The sequence below is a fragment of the Sabethes cyaneus genome, chromosome 1, assembly GCF_943734655.1.
Source record: "Sabethes cyaneus chromosome 1, idSabCyanKW18_F2, whole genome shotgun sequence".
Taxonomy (NCBI): domain Eukaryota; kingdom Metazoa; phylum Arthropoda; class Insecta; order Diptera; family Culicidae; genus Sabethes; species Sabethes cyaneus.
Window position 1 is genome coordinate 104599504 of NC_071353.1, and position 18831 is coordinate 104618334.

At 39.3% G+C, this 18831-nt stretch overlaps 2 protein-coding genes across 2 annotated transcripts in view; both read right to left on the reverse strand.

Annotated features, from left to right (window-relative positions):
* Positions 1-257: 257 nt before the first annotated feature.
* On the reverse strand, positions 258-6593 carry LOC128732515 (uncharacterized). The gene is made up of 3 exons (XM_053825783.1): positions 6492-6593; positions 1627-1900; positions 258-1558 (listed from the first exon to the last, which is right to left on the reverse strand). Exons 1-3 carry the CDS (start codon positions 6591-6593, stop codon positions 258-260), a joined length of 1677 nt encoding a protein of 558 aa, XP_053681758.1.
* Positions 6594-11904: 5311 nt separating this feature from the next.
* LOC128732525 (cytoplasmic dynein 1 light intermediate chain 2) overlaps positions 11905-18831 on the reverse strand; it is a 34571-nt gene continuing 27644 nt past the window's right edge. The window contains exon 8 of the mRNA XM_053825794.1: positions 11905-13797. Within this exon, the coding sequence (XP_053681769.1) occupies positions 13525-13797 (273 nt within the window). The 3' untranslated portion in view covers positions 11905-13524. The remainder of the gene's footprint in view (positions 13798-18831) is intronic.

The following is an 18831-nucleotide window of genomic DNA, read 5'->3' on the forward strand; positions in this document are numbered from 1 at the left end:
TGGGTAATTTCAACGTGAACACTTGGAAAAGACTTACAATTCTACCGAACGCAAAAGGAATACTCGTTTTTTTGGACAGAAAAATCTCTCGTAGAGTAACTGTAGAACCCCACCAGTAGGTGTAAACACTACGCTACCTATTTCTATACGCAATTTTTAGTTTAATTCTACCCGAAAAACGCTATAGTGAGCACTTGTCCGTATACCGCATATTTCAGACCTTCGGATAGTTTAGTTCAATAGGCTTGTACACATTGCTATCGGAATATAATCTTGTAATTGCATACGAGCCACAGACTCCCACTAAAGCAGTACACCAGCAGTACCGCTAGCAACACATAGTCTATCCTACAATAAACGTAAGCCACGTTGACCAAAATAGCCAACAACACCACCAGTGAACCACTAGTGAGGCAAAGCGCACTCTTGATCAGCCTCCATTTGAGTGCGTTAAACTTCCGCTTGATGACCAAATCCTGATAGGAACAGCTAACGGCATGACCTACCCCGATTAGTAGACATCCGGATACGGTCCAGAAGCTGGACCGGGTGGAGTATACACAAAAGTAGCCGAATGTTTTAAACAGAATACTGAAGATGAGTAACTTGTCCTGCTGTTTGCGAAATTTGATGTCGCACCAGAGCAACAGCAGCGAACAGCTGGCCCAAGCAGAAGAAATGATGACAAACGACATTAGGAGCATCTGCCGGGGTTTCCCTCGGTAATAGTAGTGATATGACATGAAACGCGGTAGTAGAGTCAAGAAAAGCACAAAAATACACAAATCGGTCGATTTTAACAATAAACAACTGTAGAATTTCATGTCGGTAAATGCATAACGGATGGAATTCACTATTTTCGTATTGAAATGTTCTCTGATGTGTAAACTTCGATACAAGCCCGTGATGGATTCAATGAACTGATGAACAAACGTCCACTGATCTTTTTCATTGAGTTTGTAGGCCAGCACAGTGTTTGCAGTAGCTGCCTCATACGCTGCCATATTTTCTTCATCTTCTTCCATGATGATTTCTAAAATTTCGACTCCATCCGGATTGAAAAATTTACCTTCGCGACTGAGAATCTCTTCATCGAAGTCATCTTCGATATTTATTGGTTCTTCGGGTTCTTCCTGACGGCTGTAGGTAGCCGGATTTTTCCAACTCGTCATAGGCATTTGTACCGTATCTTGTTCTATCACTTGTTGCTCGTTAGCATCTGAATTTACGTAACTTTTCGATACGTCATTGTAAAACGATTCATTTCCTTTCTCTGTTATTTGGATCATGGAATCTTGATCAAATTTCAGGTATTTCTTTTCGCTTACGATCAAGATAGTCATCGGAATAATATTTAGCAGTACTCCACCGAACAAAATCAAAAGTGCACCGAATATGTAATCTTTCCACGGACAGTGAAATGTTACCAGTAGGAACAGCAACGTCATCGATTGTCCAAATGAATGTAGAAATTTTATCACAAACATTTCCTTCTTTGCGTTGAAAATTTTGGCTAGCAATTTCCACACTTTGGAGAATATCAGATGGTACCCATAACCTGAAACAAAATTTTGATACGAGAATCATTCTTTGGAGTTCTAGTAGATACTTGACTATTAAACTTACCACCTATTAAGCTGTATAATAGCAACACCATTAGGAAGCTTTCTCGGTTGCTTGCACTATACATGGCGACCATGCCGCTTGCTGAGATTCCTGCACCCAGAATTACTACACCTAGGAATATCGACCGTGTGTTGTTGAGGTTGTACCGCACAAATAGAGCACGGTGAATTAAGTTGAATCCGAACAGCGCGGCCGATGGGCAGATTAACTGCAGCTCTCCCCAGCGGTCGATCAGGATCACACTGAAGAAGTAGATTGGGGAGAAGATGATGACCTGAATAGTGAGTATACAGTAGAGGTAATGGTTTTTAGGGCAGCCAGCAGAAATAACAAAGTGACGTTTAATGAGTAGTGGCTAGCCAACATAAAGGTTTCCCCATTTGACTAACAAATACTGCCTTTACTAACAAGCAATTGCAAAATGAGCCTAAAGAAAAACTAAACAGAAGAAGTTTTGCTTTAAAATGCTTACACCTAAAACACAGAAACTCTGTGCTCTGTTTGAATAGACAGATAATTCAACATGGTATACTAGAGTGGTCAAAATTCGAGGTGGAGTAGAAAGATCGTAAGGAGAAAACGCAAAAAAGTTAATCTGGAAATTAAGCCAAGGTGTTTCAATAACGAATCCAAAGCCAAATTTTGACTCAACAGATCAGGTCAGAAAAGAACAGTACCCGGTCAACATTGTTACATAACATTAACCAGATTGTTACGTAACTGTGTTATGATGTGAGGTTGTAGTTACGTAACCTGAGAGTAACAGGATGGTGGAAATTTCTCACTTTTTTACATAACATTGTTACATTATAATGTAACATTGCAATAATGTTTATGTAACATTACGATAACATTAAAGCAATGTAGCGTTACGTCACATAAATGCCATTGTTATGTAACAATCTCATTATTTCTATTACGTAACAATATAAATGTTTTTGTAACATTACAAAAAATACTTAACTGTAACACCTCGATAATACTTGCCAGCAGAATGTATGTAAAGTCTCAATAATACTATGCGAATTGACTAACTAGTAGCAAGTGCACTTAAGAGCTGATCATAAACTCACGCAGTTTACGATCAGCTTGCAAGCTCATTTGCTAGCAGCTGCATAGTCAACTCGCCTAGTATTTTCGAGACTTTACATACATTCAGGCCTCCGTCACCAATCTTTGTTCTTTAAATGACCGTTAAATAAACGTAGGGGAATGTCGTCGTGGTTGGGCCATCTTTTGGTCCACAAATCTCATTTCTACGACGACATTCCCCTACATTTAGATTCCAAATCATTTATTATTCGATTCCTTTTAATTCATGTAGGGTATATGCTCCAGTAGTTGAGGTAGTACCTGTAGTGGTGTAAACTTGAAATATTCCGCTATTTTTGCAGATTTTTGCAGAAATAACAAGGTCCCAAATTTACGCATGAACAAAAATCTGTACTTGTGGCAACGCTGTTCCCAACCACTGGAGCAACTAGCGCCGAGAATCGCGGCTAACACGCTGACAGACGAACAGCGTCACACGCAGTACCTTGTAAGTCGCAAGGGCCTGCATAGTGTCGTCGTCCCGCCAGTAAAAACAAAGGTAGATTAAACTTCTCGGTCGGTGGTTCTACAGTAGACGAAGGAAGAGGCACAATTTGTGTCTAAAAATAACCCAATCCATGTCGCTAGCTCAATAAGGGGGGTCGTGCAGTCTCCTTTTGTCCAGTGCCTCTGTGGTGAACATACGGTGTTGCTGTTAAGTAACACAGAAGTAATCGAAATTTGACGTAACATTTAAATAAAATTAATGAGGCAAGGGATGACGCAAATACATCTCCCACACGAGGTTCCCGAAGAAGATCCTTTCGCGGCTGACGATCAGCGAGTATGGAATGTCCTAGCCGCTCTTCTTTTCTTCGTGATTCTTCGGTAAACGGAACTAAGTGCCTGCCGGAGATTGTCGTCTTCATCAAGAAGTATCATTCAAAGGATGATGAGGTATTGTGACAAGACCTGGCCTCGGTCCATTATGCCCAGAGATCACCGGAGAAGATAGACCGGCTGAACATAAATGTTTTACCGAAGACCGCCATCCCTCCCAACGTCCCCCAGCTGTGACCGATACTAAATTTTGGGGCTAAACTAAAACTGGAGATCTACTTCATTACTTTTGTAGCAAAAACGGAGAAGCAGTTGATCGCCAAAGCCACAAGAGAGCTGAAGAACATACCGATATATAAATTTTTATCGGCCATGGCTAAGGATCCGGCCAACTACATTTATGTAGAAGGTTTAAGGAGAATTCGGTACCAACTTTTTAAAAGGGTCAATCTGCAAAATGTAAACAAACCGAGTGATTGTTATTTTCTGCTGGACTGGTATAGGAAAAGAAAGAGCCCTTTTGTAAAGTTGATGCCGAATCGGTTCCAATGAATTTGAATATTGAATTTTTTTCGTCGTCATCCGAAATCAGTCCATTTTTAACGCATGCGTTCAGGGATGATCCCTCCTCAGAATAAAAAAAGAGAAGAGAAAAATTCACACTTTTCTCAGTCACGAATTATTGTGCTCCGTTTTGTTTTAACTTTTCTCTTTTTACTGACTGCAATTGCTGAGCAACTTACACATTAATGTTCTACCTTCTACTCATTGAGGGAGTGAACTGAGCAATAAAATGTTAGTACACTTTTTGGCTGCCCATGATATGGGACACAAAAAAAAACTATTTAGATTTCTCGCAGCGGCAACAGTGCAAAAAATGCTGCATATGACGATAGTGGATGATAGATATGGCAACATTGGAATTCCCGTCCAGTTGCTTTTTCGCTCAATGAGAAACTAAATTTTGTTTATATTTCTCTTTATTTTTGGCCTGTTTCGCTTTGTGTGAATGGATTTCTTATTTGTGGCAGCAGTTCTGCTCATTGTATTGAACAAAAAAACTTTTTGCACAATAAGTGAGGAAATGGCAAGCCTGCATGATTGACTCAGTCGCCAACATTTCGTCCTGTTCCAGCGTTACTGATACTTGTGCCACAATGCCGTCTGCGAACTACCATTCTCGGATGGCGAAACACGTTAGAGCACAGCATAATTTATGGTCGACCGGTTACGAGAGCAGTGAGATTTTATAATCAATCTTCTGCCGGTATAAATACAAAAATCGTTCAACACCAACTAGAGGAAACGCATTGAACACTTTGTAGCTGCTGCCAAACCCCAATATAATATATATATATATATTGGGAATCTTTGTTGTGCGGTAGTTTCTATCTCTACTGGCAGGAGTGCTGCTTGGAACTGGAAGAATCCGTGGACACAGTGCCAAAACAGCTGTACAAAGCCTTAGCTTATTGCCATTACATGCGGCTGGATAATCCAGCTTTCCTCGCAGCTTTATATGTTGACCCCAGGTTGTATAAATTTGACCCACCCGTTTTATCACAGTCATTGGATGCTGATGTAATAGGATGGTGGGAAAAACAAGTACAGCTAGATAAAAATCTGTCCTTTTTGGTCCTGGTCGTTTTCCAATTGCCATGTAATTAATTATTATACTACAATGAACAACGAGCGTCTTCTTCTTTTTGTTAAATTAAACAACTATTGGATTTAATCAATCTAAATTTTTAACTAATAAACTGTTATTTTAGGCTGCAAAAGTTTTATTAAAAGTCAACAGTCAAGAAAAAAAACATGAGGTTGGTCTAATCCATGGGAACGGAGCCTACCTCGAACATCCGCGTTGAGAATCGTGGCTAACACACGGGACACGGACGGCAAGTAGCAACTACCTGCATAGTTTCGTCGTCCCGGTTAGTAAACAATTTCGATTAAACTTCTCGTCCAGTGGCTTGACCGCTTGACTACAATACACGGAGGAAGAGGCACAATTTACGTCAAAAAATAACTCAACCCACCAACACTGGCGGGTGGAGTTTGCCGTACGTCGCACGCCTTACAAGGGGGTTGTGGAGTCTTTCTTTTGTCCATTCCGCTGTGGGTCTAATGTTCAGTGGGCTCAAATCCGGTTATAATTGGCTCAAATTATAACTTGGATAAAAAGAAGAAGTACACAACTTTAAGGCAATTTTTTCAAATGTGTGGTGTAATGTGTAAAACGTAATAATACTTTGCAGTTTTAGTATACCGAAGAATATCACTTCCAACAATATTTATAAACCCCGTAAAGGTTCTGTAGTAAGTGCGATTATTACAATTTGCTGGTTCTTTTCGATTAGACAGCGCAATCACGTAGGATAACGCGCTTAAACTGACTTAGGACTAGGACATCAGGGGTCTAGCCAGGATTATCTCCATGATGATAAATATTTTGTCTTGCCAATGAAAACCTGTAGAGGTATAGCATCCTACATGCTCAAGCACTTTTAAATGGCAAAAAATGTAAAACTTCAAAAGAATAAGCTGTGCTTGATTATGTTCAAGCACTCCTTCTTCTATTAGGCATTCTATGACCTTTAACGCCAAAAACAGGCTATCCCGTTTAGATAACGACCACATAACGTCATTGAGCATTGAAGAGTCGCACTTGAATGAGTTTAGTATGTTTTTTTAAACAACATGAAAAAAGCTACATATGAATAACACAATTTTATCCAACTAACATTATCAGTAACTAAGTTACTTATTAGGAATATTATTAATAATTAGATGGTAAACTAAGGTAACGAATTTGTAAAGGGATTTTTCCCTTGCCAATATCATCTTGAAACGAATTCGTCTAGCTGCAAGTGAAAAAATCTTATCTTATCGATAGCCATAAACTACTAGGTATTTGAACAGCCTAGTGTAGGTACACTCCACGATACTGCACACCCCAACCGTGTAGATAACAACAGTAGCAGAATCCTTACGTTCATTAAAAAGATGTAAAGCAGTAGCTTCCATTTCGGTAAAATTAACACTATTAGATCAATAATCCGTGGTTCTACAATTTCGTTGATAAAAGCTTCCATTTCGTTGCGTCAGCCATGTAATTTAATCAGCTGAATTTTCGGCTGCTCGAAGTTGCTTATCAACGTGACGTTCTACATGACCGTAAATCTTTGAAAACTGAATTTCTTACGAAGCCAATTAAATGCTGACAAAAAACACAAGCTTCTGGCATTGATTTAACAGCCCAGCAAAACCGCTCGAATATTACTGCCAGAGTATCTAGCGTTGACATTGTCTGCTGTGCCGTCGCACCGTCACCGTTGTTACCGTACGCGAACATAAGTGTGTATGCGCCGAAGACGCTCCGGAATAGTCAGGCTAAGACCGCTTTAACACATCGGCAACTCACGCGGTAGTTCCACTTTCCGTCAAACCGTGTTATCTGTTTATCAATCGTTATCAGTTGATGTTTTTGTATTGAGGAAGACGGCAGGCAAACAGGTAAATATGTACCTAGTTTCAGAATAACGGAACTTGCGATTGTTCACGGGTTGCCTTCAATCGTTTGCGAATTCCGAATTGTGACGAAGCCGACTGATGAGGTGCGACTAATGCGACTTTGTTTATGGATAGTAATGCTAGCTCGAACGATGATTTTGTCCGGTTCAAATAATAAATTCGATCGGATGTTGTGTAATTTAATAACTGATAATTAATAAAAAAAACTAAGGTTAGGTACTAAGTGTTTCATATATATAAAGCAAAATTGTAATATTTTTTACAATTTTCAGGAAGTTTATACCTTCAGAAATTTTTTACTAAAACAATTTTTCGATATCTGAATATTTTCGTTGAAAAGATACTGCAAAAACTATGGGTCACCTCAAGGGAAGTAGCAGAGACGTATGAAACTTTAACTTCCCCTCTGTTTAGGATATAAAAGGTTATAAAAGTTATTATAATACAAATATAATGATCGTGATGATGTAATTCTCCAACCATACAGAAAACCAAATTAAACTCTGCTCTGCTAGCGTTTTAGAGGCTGCCCAACAAACATTTTTGTTGAATAGGTAGCTTATTTAACTGCTATACGGCTAACAACAGTGGAATAATCCCATGATAAGCTATTTTACAACAAAAATGTCTGTTGGGTGCAGATCAGTGATGGTCAAACAGTGCCTCTTGAAAATAATCTACCAACCTTTGAAGGATGGTGAAGAGGAATTAAAGTTCTATTATGACTGAGATCTAGCAAAGCTCAGAAAAACTTCACTTTGGGAGACAAGAAAAAAAAGAAGTTACACCGTAACGAGCCGGAATTGCTACTTGTTACCAATTCATTAAGCTAAGCGCATCGACACTCACAAGTCAACTTCAACCTGGTCTAGCCATTGGAACCCTCTTTCTAGCACATTGGGCTCCTCTGTGTATAGTGCCGGGGGTGCATCCTTGCGACATTGCCGGCCCGTCGTAGCATCCCGAATTCCGCCATGTGTATGATGAAAATTTCTCCAAGCAGTGCCTGCCGCTCGTAGTTCATACGCCTGCGCAGTTCTCCACTTTCCGTTTGTACTCCGCCAAAAACAGTCCGCAACGTAAGCAAATTTACAGTCTCAAGTATTGTTTGACATCGGAACGAAAATTGAAGTCCGGGTTCCGGTCTGGTTTAAATTCGGCACGAACTTTGTTATTCCGACTATAAAGACTAATAATCCGGACCGATTTGGCTCTGTTCACGTTCCGGAACCGGAACAGAGCCAAATCGGACCGGAATAAAGTCGGAATAACCGGACCGGACCAGAACCCGGACTTCAATTTTCGCACCAATGTCGAACACTAGTCTCCAGTCTATGAAGGACTCTGTAAAGCAGCCTAATTAGCGCTTTGTAAATCGTCAGCTTTGCGCGGTAGCATATGCTTCTTGAAATACCTTGCGGATGAAATCGTAGACCTGACTTCCAGCTTGAATGCGTCGCTGAAGCTCCTTAATCGTATTATTTTCGGTAGTGACCAGGGATCCCAAAATATATTTCAGTTCATACTTTCAGTTCATCGTCGTTAATAGTAATTGTCCGTGAGAGGCGAGCCACCGTTTTTAGACCGGCGTGGATTGCATCCGCCGGCCTAAAATTTCTAGTAATAATGTCAAGCTCGTCTACGAAGGCTAGGAGCTGGATACTTTTGCATTTTCCGCCCGCCTGATTACACCTTCAATGTCGATGTTAAATAACATGCAGGACAGATCATCTGTTTCCCGCAATCTTCTACTCAGATTGTGCGGAAACCCGTTCTCGTGTGTTATCTGCTATCTATGAAAATGTAACACGCGCGCCCCAGCAATTTTCGTTGTGAAAATTTGATCTGAAGTAGTCGTTGTGATTTTTACCTTTTGTCCAATGCTGGAAGGTGCATGGGTCGAACCAAGTTATAATCTGAGATTATAACCGGATTCGAATCCACAACACCCGCCAGGGCAGGTAGCTCTCTGGTACTCATGTACCTTTGAACCACAGCTTATAAGTTTCGTAGAACTCTGCCGGAAATCGGTCGTTTTTGGCAGCTCTGTTGGCCTTTAGCTATTGAATTTCTCGCCGGATCTCTTTGAGATCGGGAGCCAAGGTAATATTATCGTTTATGGGTACCGCCATCCGGGGTGAGATTGTGCCACGGGGGATAGAAACTGGTGACCTAAATTCAAAATGCTGATGAACATAACATATTTATTCATAACTTAGAATGGAACGCAGATAATATTAGCAAACTATTTAGCCTAAACAGGGTTTCAAAGTTCGCGATCAAAAATACTCGGAAATAACGCTTGTAAAAAATGTCCCGCATAAACCAACCCAAACAAGAAATCGCATCAACTTGCTATTTTGAAGGTATATAAACTAATCATTTACAATGTATTGAAAAGTTATGCGTAGAATAAGTTTTGATTACGAAAATAATATTTTTCGAAACTTTGTACTTTTCTAGCTTAAGGGGGGTGAGATTGTGCCAAGCCGTAATGATCGATCCATTTTGTGGATTTCACATACACAACAAAAATACGTCAGTATACTCACATTCTTTACTATTGAGCACAATATTTCGACAGCAGGGGGTGGGGGCTCCTTAAATTTCTGTTACAGATCGTTACGCAAATTTTACGGGGAGGGGGCCTTGAGCGACAATGTTACGCGTAACATTATATATAAAAATGTTGAAAAAATAAACTATTCATATAATATATATAAATTTACACAAAACCAAATTACCTGACATTTGTGAGCTAAATTTAAATAAGTTACTGTAGCGTAATCATCGGCAGAGCGATCGAGTATATGAATACAGCTGCATAAGTTACGCGTTACGGGTGTGGGTGGGGGTGTAAGAAACAATTGTTACAAATTGTTACGAGAGCGTGGGGGGTTCGCGAAAATGGCGTTTTTGGCGTTACGTAATATTTGAATGGCTCCTTAGATTGCATCACCCATTTTAGAGCAAACAGCATCATAGGTCTGCTAAATAATTTAAACAAATTTTTACTTCTTCTCTGGAAATTTCAGATACTTTGAATAAACACTATATAAGACGAATATATTATACCGTGTATAAACTGCCAGTTTTAAGGAGGGGAGAGAGGGGTGGGATAGACCACATGTTCTGCGGTCGCGGGTTCTCGAATGAAGTAATGGTTACTTTTGATAAATGATCAAATAAGTATGCCCGCTTAGGATACACCCCTTCATATATCTGCCCGTTGTTAACCCTAGAAACGCTACTGGCTATATAATGGCTGTCCATTGACTACGAACTCATTTTTACTTATTTCAGACCTCTCCGGGTTATTTTCGTTCATACTTTTTGTATGATGCGTTGTTTTTGGTCAACTCCCTGCCCCTAATAGTCCACTCAGTTCATGGACGGTCCCATATGAACTACTTTATACTGATATTTATGTGGATATGTTTTGTCGACTGTAATATTTTATTTTTATCGGCTGTCAGTCTTAATAAATCAGAACAGATTTTGTACTTTCTCCGACGTTTCGACTATATTTTGTAGTCTTTAAAGATTACAAAATATAGTCGAAACGTCGAAGGAAGTACAAAATCTGTTCTGATTTATTAAGACTGACAGCCGATAAAAATAAAACGATATTTATGTGTATTGTTTATAAACATGCTAATGTTCACTGTTTGGGTTTTTAGCCTATCTTTATGTTTTTGGCACAATGTCACCCCCTAGAAGGGGTGTGATGGTGCCAAAGTTCATGCACTTCCAGTAAAATTAGGTTTCATTGTAACTAAACCATCTCTACGGTAGTTGTTAATTGAACAAATTAGTATATATTGACAGGTTTGAAATCTACTTAGTTCCTAAATTGTAAGTATACTGAGCTAAAGAACAAAAATATATGCTTTTTTGGCAAAATCTCGCCCCGGATGATGGTACTTTTAGATTTCGGTGTGTATCTTTTACGAGATTGGTTCGCATTCTCATAGAACGAACGTACCGTTGTCCCAGAATAGTTGCTCTAGCCCTTCATGATCTCAGTCCTCTTTCTGGCGCTTTTTCCTCGTAAAGATCGTTCCTGGCCGCTGCAACCGCCTTTTGGCCACGAATCGAACTTTGTGTGTCTTACTCTGGCCATCAGCACCACGCTTGGTCTCGAACACTCACTTCGTTCATCTAAGTCATATTCATCGCGTACGCTCACGATGCGTAGTTCGACATCCTCACAACCTCTCTATGACCGGTAAATTATCTGCGCTTCCGCCGGAACAGCTGCTGCCTCTTACAACTCTGTCAGCGTTCTGAGATGTCGCCCGTGTAGTTCCAGTCCACCAAAGCTTCGTCCCGACCGGATGTCGTCTCTCGCAATGATCATTCTTCCGAAATTGGATGTTCCGGTAACAATGTAACCTAATTTTACTGGAAGTGCATGAACTTTGGCACCATCTCACCCCTTCTAGGGGGTGACATTGTTCCAAAAACATAAAGATAGGCTAAAAACCTAAACAGTGAACATTAGCATGTTTATAAACAATACACATAAATATCATTTTATTTTTATCGGCTGTCAGTCTTAATAAATCAGAACAGATTTTGTACTTTTGTTGGTGATCCGACGAAGATGTGCAAGCTAAAACATGCATTGTACGGACTCAAACCATCGAGAATGACTAGGTACAACCAGCTCAATGAGGCGTTGCGAGAGTTTGACCTGTTCAGGTCGAAGTAGGACCCTTGCCTGTATTTCACCATCCAAAAAGGGTGCTGGTTCGGTATACCGGTATACGAACCCTAATCATTTTGAAAGTGTAGCTCAAGTCCGTCGAACTGATAGTCTGAAGGCTTTCGGACATACTTAACACAGCCAGAGTTACAATGAAACTTGTTTTTTGCAATAATTTATTTTCATCGTTCGTACGAGTTAATAACTCTTAAATGATCCGAAATATGGTTTCTCTGCGCCAAATGGGTTAGTAGATTTTAGTATCAGCCTACTATGTGGCAAATGGTTGACTATTTTTGTTTCTCTGCTTTTTTATTTAGCATAACTGTTTGTTTTTCGTAAGATACGCTGATGATGGTCCAGTAGTTAGTGATAGGCTTCACATAAACATGAAAGGCTATTTTGCTACAGATATCAATGCCGCAATAAACACATTCGACATTCGAAATCATAAATTGAAGCTACCTGCTTCAAGATGGAGAACTCTATAAAAATATAAAAATGTTTATCCAGTGAAGAGCGCAGCTGGCTTCCACGTTAGACCAAATCTGTTGGAACCTATTGGTCAAGATTTTGCTAAAAAAGAGTGGAAGCCCTGTCCTAGTCATCTGTTCTAATTCTCAACATGATTAAATATTTGTCACATTAATTGAAATGGGTCAAATCGACAATTCGTGTTTGCGTACTACGGGAAACAATCTAGTGTTAGCACATAACTTTAAACAATGCAAAATTATTGGTGTACTTATTTTGTTACCTGGTTTCATTTTGGAACAGAAGAATAATTAAATTATTACAAAATACTAAATTTCATTTTTTTAAACCGATCTCCTCAAGGTTAGAGGAAAACGACATAAATTTAAAATGAGATAATAAATCTTCTTCTTTCCCTATGGAATTTTTTCTTGCTCGGCCTGTGTGTTATTTATGTTTCTTCTTTTTTTTAATGAGGAATTACAATGGATAAATGTTTATAAGTTAAGTTGCTCTACTTATTAGCTCATCATCTCGTAAGCTGCAAATTATCATTATCAATTCGATATAAGTTAATTAATAGGAAATGTTTTCTTGTTCTCTCACTTGCGTTTTGCATTGCGGGTGGCTTCTCTGTCCTTTTTATTCTCGCAACTGAGTGCACTGCAGTGAATGTTTTAATTTTGAGTAAGCATGCATTGATGGAGAGTGGTACGCGATTTGTAAAATGCAGGATTAGTTTTTTAGTTACGAAAAATAATGAAGTTGGCTATATTGGAGATAGCATTTCCTATGGTTGTAACATTCTAAGCTAAGATAAAGGATACGAAGCCCACAGAGTTGTGAAATGAAATATAAACTGTAATACCTTCTTATTTTATTCTTGCAGGTTGGGATAAAGAAGCACCATTAACGAGAGCAGAAAGAACATTTCAAATATGCACTTATTATTGAAAACTCTCCTTTTCGACTTATTCTCTCTACTTTACCGCACTAACTAACTATTAAAAATGGTTCGATATGCATTCCACGTTTCCACTTTCGGTGAATTGTGGAACACAAACCGTTCCCTTTATCAAACACTCGCACTCCAGCTCACTGTTTAGCAGACTCTCATTTCTTGTTTTGCGTATAGAAGCGCTCACATTCACACACAAACAATACCGCAGCGCAGAGTATATGTAGAGCATATAAGCCATATCACACGACACGTGCAAATTTCGGTCTTTACAGTCGCCTTTCCGTTCTCGTTCGCTGTCTCGCAACAAGGCTACCATCATGTGGCGGATCTGTGATCCCAAGAAACTCCCTTAGCAGTCCGATTGAGCCGAGAAGTCCAGATCCTTCTTGACGCTACGCGTCATACGGTCCAACTCCATAGCGGCATCAGTTCGCATGGAGATATTATCGTTCGCCGTAACCAGATCACCACCGCCGTTTGTTGCTCGTGGCGAGAGGCCTGTTGCGCCCGGTAAACTGGCTCCGCCTCCGGGTGAACCGGACTTTTTCAGCAGTAATGAGTTGAAGAAGTTAGCGAGTACGCCCTCACCGCTCGGTGTGCAAGGATTTAGTTTACCGTCAACCTGAAGTGAAAAAATGGAAATATTTTAAGTGAGTACACACATAGAGGCCCTTCGGGGCTGATACCTGCCCCAATCATATTCGGGCCAGATAATAATTAAGAAAACGAGAGATTCTCTTAAAAGCCATTCGTATACCAAGAAGATATTGCAGCTATAATTAGCCTGGTTTAAAAACTTTTTATACAAACTAATATTAATATATCAGTATGACAGATAAATTTGCACGCAAAATGAAGTCAGTTTTCAGTCAATTGAGCGATTGCGACACCGTTTTTTGATAATAAACTACTATAATTTTAAAAATGATACAAAAACTTCAACTAAGTTTTGCTTTTTGTAGTGGAAGAATGATTTAATCGTACTTTGCAGATGCAAATTACCTAGCCTAACGGAACAGAAAACATGACATAGTATCAACTAATAGCCAAAGAATTATTCATACTAAATCTTTTTTTTTTGAGACGATTAATAGTTTTAAGGAGACATAACTATAAGCTAGACGTAAAAGACAAACACTGTCTAAAAACTATTCAAAAAGATCAAAAATTTCTTAAAAAACTGAAACTTAAAAATATAAAAGCCACTGTATGATACAGTCGTAACCAGAGAAAGTCTGGAGCATTTTCCTCCAAACAGCTGGAATACGAGCAACATTAGTGGAGATCGGGTAACTAACCCAGGTGGAAACAAAGTTTTATGCTGACAGCGAAGGAGGTACTCATGCGTAAAATGAGTGTTAAGATGAGGAATAACCTTGCTAGACTTGAGCGTCTGATCTCATATCATAAAGGGCTCTTGACAATTGTTACACTGCAAGTTAAGAGCGGCTTACGATAGCGTTTAACCTGGAACGGACGGCTGAATTAAGCAAAGTGTTGTCTCGACGCTAAACCCAAGATTGCAGTCCTATCTCAAGACACGGTAGTGTGACCCTAAGCTAAGCCACCTATACCAACAACTACGAACATTCAAACAAACATGAATCGGAATACATATTTGGTATCGATCACAGCGACGAAACAAAGACGACGAACAGAATTTTGTGAACTACAGACCGCTAACCCCGCAAATTCGGCATCACAGTTCCGTAGGAAATCTGTAGTAAGGAAGAGAAGGTTTGGAAGATTTACGGTAGAAATGCACGGTTTTCCCAACTGTGTTGGTTTATCAGTAGATAACTTTAGCTCAAGTCGCTTAACCTTTAGTAGAGTTAGACGTGTACTATCTCTGAACGATGACAGATGGTCGGCGTTATATCGAAAAGTAATTAGCAACTTTTAAAATGATTTTACTCAAAAATGGGTGAAGTAATTTTTATGTGCGTGCAAGCAAAAGTTTGTTTAAATATCTAAAGAGAGTTGTGCAATCGATTTGTTTCGAATATTTTTTTACTTTTCGCTATGCCTAGGATTGATCTTGAAATCAGAAAAAAAATTTTGCACGCTTGGTGCACTGAAAACGGTGTTTTTTTATCACCAAATCGCAAAACGATTTAAAATGCACCACGCAAGCGTGAAAATATCATCGATTAATAAAGAAGAGTTATTCTTGAAGGATCTGCCTTGGTCCGGAAGAAAACCTGGTTCCAGTTAGACTTCGGTAGATTCTGAAGTAATAACTCATATTAAACGACTCCGATTGGTAACAACGTCTTATTTGGCTAAAATACTTAAAAGAAGCATTGCGATAATTCAGTGAATCAAGGTCAGGAACTCCGTAAAGACATACAAGTATCATAAGGTATCTAAGAAATCCGGAGAGTAACAATCTCGAGCCTAAATAAGGGCACGGTAACTATAAACGGATAATAGACAACTGCAACAAGTGCATCTATATGGGCGACAAAACTTAGGGGAGTGTCGTCATGGTTGGGCCACGTTTTGGAATTCGCCCATAACTTTGGTTTCAAAAGGAATTTTGGAAATCTAAATACATCGTTGCAATGGTTAAGAATAAGGTATATTTCCGGAAAGTCTTAAACTGATTGCGTGAAAAATAAAAAAGTTATAGGTATTTACGTGAAGACAAAAAATGTTGTCATAGTCGAGCCATGTTGTACAGCTTGGGCCACCGCAGAAAATCTAAGACATACGTATTGAAATTCTATATAGAGGCATGAAAAGAATGAATTCCGTGAACAACGACTCATATATGTACAAATACCCTATTTTTAATTGCATTTTTGCGAAATTTTGGCGATCTTGTAAAATCAGTATTGCTACTATCGCCTTTTCCGAACTGTACAACTACAATGAAATAACAACAAAAATCTAAGTATTTATCGTATTAATTTTGCTTCATTCCATCACATTTTACGTGACTGATATTCTCTATCGATTATTGCGCTTCTGCGCTTAAAATTATGGTGGCCCAACCATGACTACTCAAGTGACCCGACCTGTACAAATAGCGCTTTTCTAGTATTTCACCTTAGCCTTCCCAAAACACCTTACTGGAGGGGATTTTTTTATAGTCTACGTGTGCAGCACAATACACTTCATACATTTTCAAAATTTATCTCGATAATTGCATTTCATGAATCATTTCCTGAAGAAAAGTTCATTGCGCGTGGAAAACTTTTTTTGGAAGATTTAGTCACTGAATTCAGTACGGGTGTTTTGAATACACGATTGAAACTCACAATATTGTGAAAAGTTAGCTATTACAGTAAGAAGTTTTACAATGATTGTATCATAGATATCATGAGTTACTAAAACTGTAAAATCGTGATGGCCCGACCATAACAGTGGCCCGACGATAACGACAATACCCTACGCCAAACAGGATTCAAAAACGCTTCCAGGGCCAAAATTTTACACTAAATCGACGGACGAGGTGGTGGACGATACCGACAGTACGATTGCGCTGGGAAAGTTTGGACAGAAGGTTTTAATATGGCATGCGTTTTGTACTTGTGGTCTGCGATGCATATTTTCTTCACAAAGTGTGCAATAAATGCTCATATTTACAAAGATGAATAATTATAAAAAATATTGTGATCCCTCTACAAACAGCATCAGTCTCCCCCTCTCTTTTGGCCGAATTTGGCATCTGTACATTGCGCTAAGCCTGTACTACAGTGCCTTTCAGACAATAATATCCAATTCGTCGAGAAAAACATGAATCCACCAAATTGTCCAGGGCTCTGACCAATTGAACGTTACTGGTCGATTGTTGATAGGATCTTCAGGAGGGAAGGAATAGTTTCCCAAAGTATGGAGGAATGCAAGAAAAATTGAACAGCAGCATCCAGGAAATGCAAAAAAGCTAGTGTGCAGAATTTGCTGGGAGGAGTTTCATCAAAAGTGCGCTCATTTTTTAGAACCTAATATTTCAACTAACGTAAGCCATGTTATTGTTTCAATCTGCAACTAATCTTCAATAAACCAAAAACAAAAATTGAAATAATAATCGTATTTCATTTTCATTCACGAATAGATGTTGCTAAAGACTTTTCGATACAGTCCTTATGCCATACGATTCAAACTTGAACTGTTTGGGCCCCAATCTCGTTATATTTCTATTACTTTGGGCCCTAATTTTATAGAATACTGTTCAGCTGTTCAGAAAACAGCTTGAATACCTACAAATTTAAGTAAAGTTTTCTATTTCAGTCGAAGTCTTTCTACTGCTTATAAATATTGAACTGTGAGGCCTCGCGATCTACGAAATCTTCTAATTAATTGAAGATTAAAACGCATTTTTTGCAATCTTAGATTGAACAGTTGGGGCCCAAGTTTGGAAAAAATACCTGCTTATAAAATGTAATTCATCCATTTGATGATGATTTCATCCATCCATCCAGTTGGTTATGAATATTGTACAGTAGGGGCCCCAAGCTCATTGAATGCTCGAATTAGACAAGATGAGATAAAACGCAGGGGTATGTGGGCCAGCTGCATCGTTTCCATAAAACGTAAAAGTTCTATCAGAAACTCTTCTAATCGGAATCAGAAACGCACTCCGTAATAGCTTTGTGCCGTGAGTTGAAATGTGTCAGGCTCAGGATAAGAATGGCAGTATCGTTGTACATCGATCGTGAGGTAACCAAAAGGTGGAAACAGAACTTCGATGAACCTTTTAATGGTGTCCAGGCAGAGAACCATGTGCGATAAGCGTGGAAGAGGTGCCAACCCCGAAAATAGGCACAGTTTTGGAGGCCATCAAGCAGCTGAAGAATAATAAATCAGTTGGGAAGGAGAGCATTAGAGTGGAGCTGATTAAGAGGCCCGAGAGAGAGGGTCACTTGTCTACACCGGCAGATTGTAATAATTTTGGATACCGGAGGAGCGAAAGCTTGATGTTATCTACCCAATTTACAAGAAAGTCAACCAACTGGACTATGAGAACAATCGTACAATCACCGTTCCTAATGCCGTCTACCCAGTGCCCTTTTTATACAATTTTTTGTTAGGTTGTTGATCGTTCGATGTGATCATTTTTCACCTTTTTTTCATCAATAGTAAACAGATTTGTGGAAATTTATCAAGCCGGATTTGTTGAAAAATGATCAGTGGCGGACTAAATATTCAGGCTGTGGATTTCGTCCAAAAAGTCCGTGAATAAAGCTTACTTAGCTTAGCTTAAACGAAATGAGCTGTGGCGGTTTATGCTCGAACATGGTTTTCCAACAAAACTGATTAGGCTGATACGTGCTACCCTTGATGGTTCAAAATCAAGCGTCAGAATAGCGGGCGAGACATCGGACTCGTTTGTGATGTTAGATGATTTAAAGCAAGGTTGCTATCGAATTTGTTATTCAACATTCTATTGGAAGGTGCTATTCGAAGAACAGGCGTACAGAGAAGTGGTACCATCATCTCGAAATCTCGCATGCTCCTACAGTCCGCTATTGGTATTTTTGAGCGTAAGATTCTGCGATCAATTCTTGGGTATGAGATGGGGAAGGCAACTAGGAAAAAGCACCCAACAAGGCTCTACTTAGCCATCCCAAGCCCCTACCTAGCGCCTCCACGTGGCAATACCTGGAAATACTTCAATTTGTATAATTGAGTAGCCAAGCTAGGAGGTGCG

What these genes read in the sequence shown, in the direction of transcription:
- LOC128732515 (XM_053825783.1), bottom strand. Translation starts at nt 6,593, where the DNA reads ATGGAAGCTTTTATCAACGAAATTGTAGAACCACGGATTATTGATCTA. An exon ending in TTTACATCTTTTTAATGAAC is followed by an intron (nt 1,901 to 6,491) that starts GTAAGGATTCTG and finishes CTCACTATTCAG; the next exon opens with GTCATCATCTTCTCCCCAAT. An exon ending in ATTATACAGCTTAATAGGTG is followed by an intron (nt 1,559 to 1,626) that starts GTAAGTTTAATA and finishes ATTTTGTTTCAG; the next exon opens with GTTATGGGTACCATCTGATA.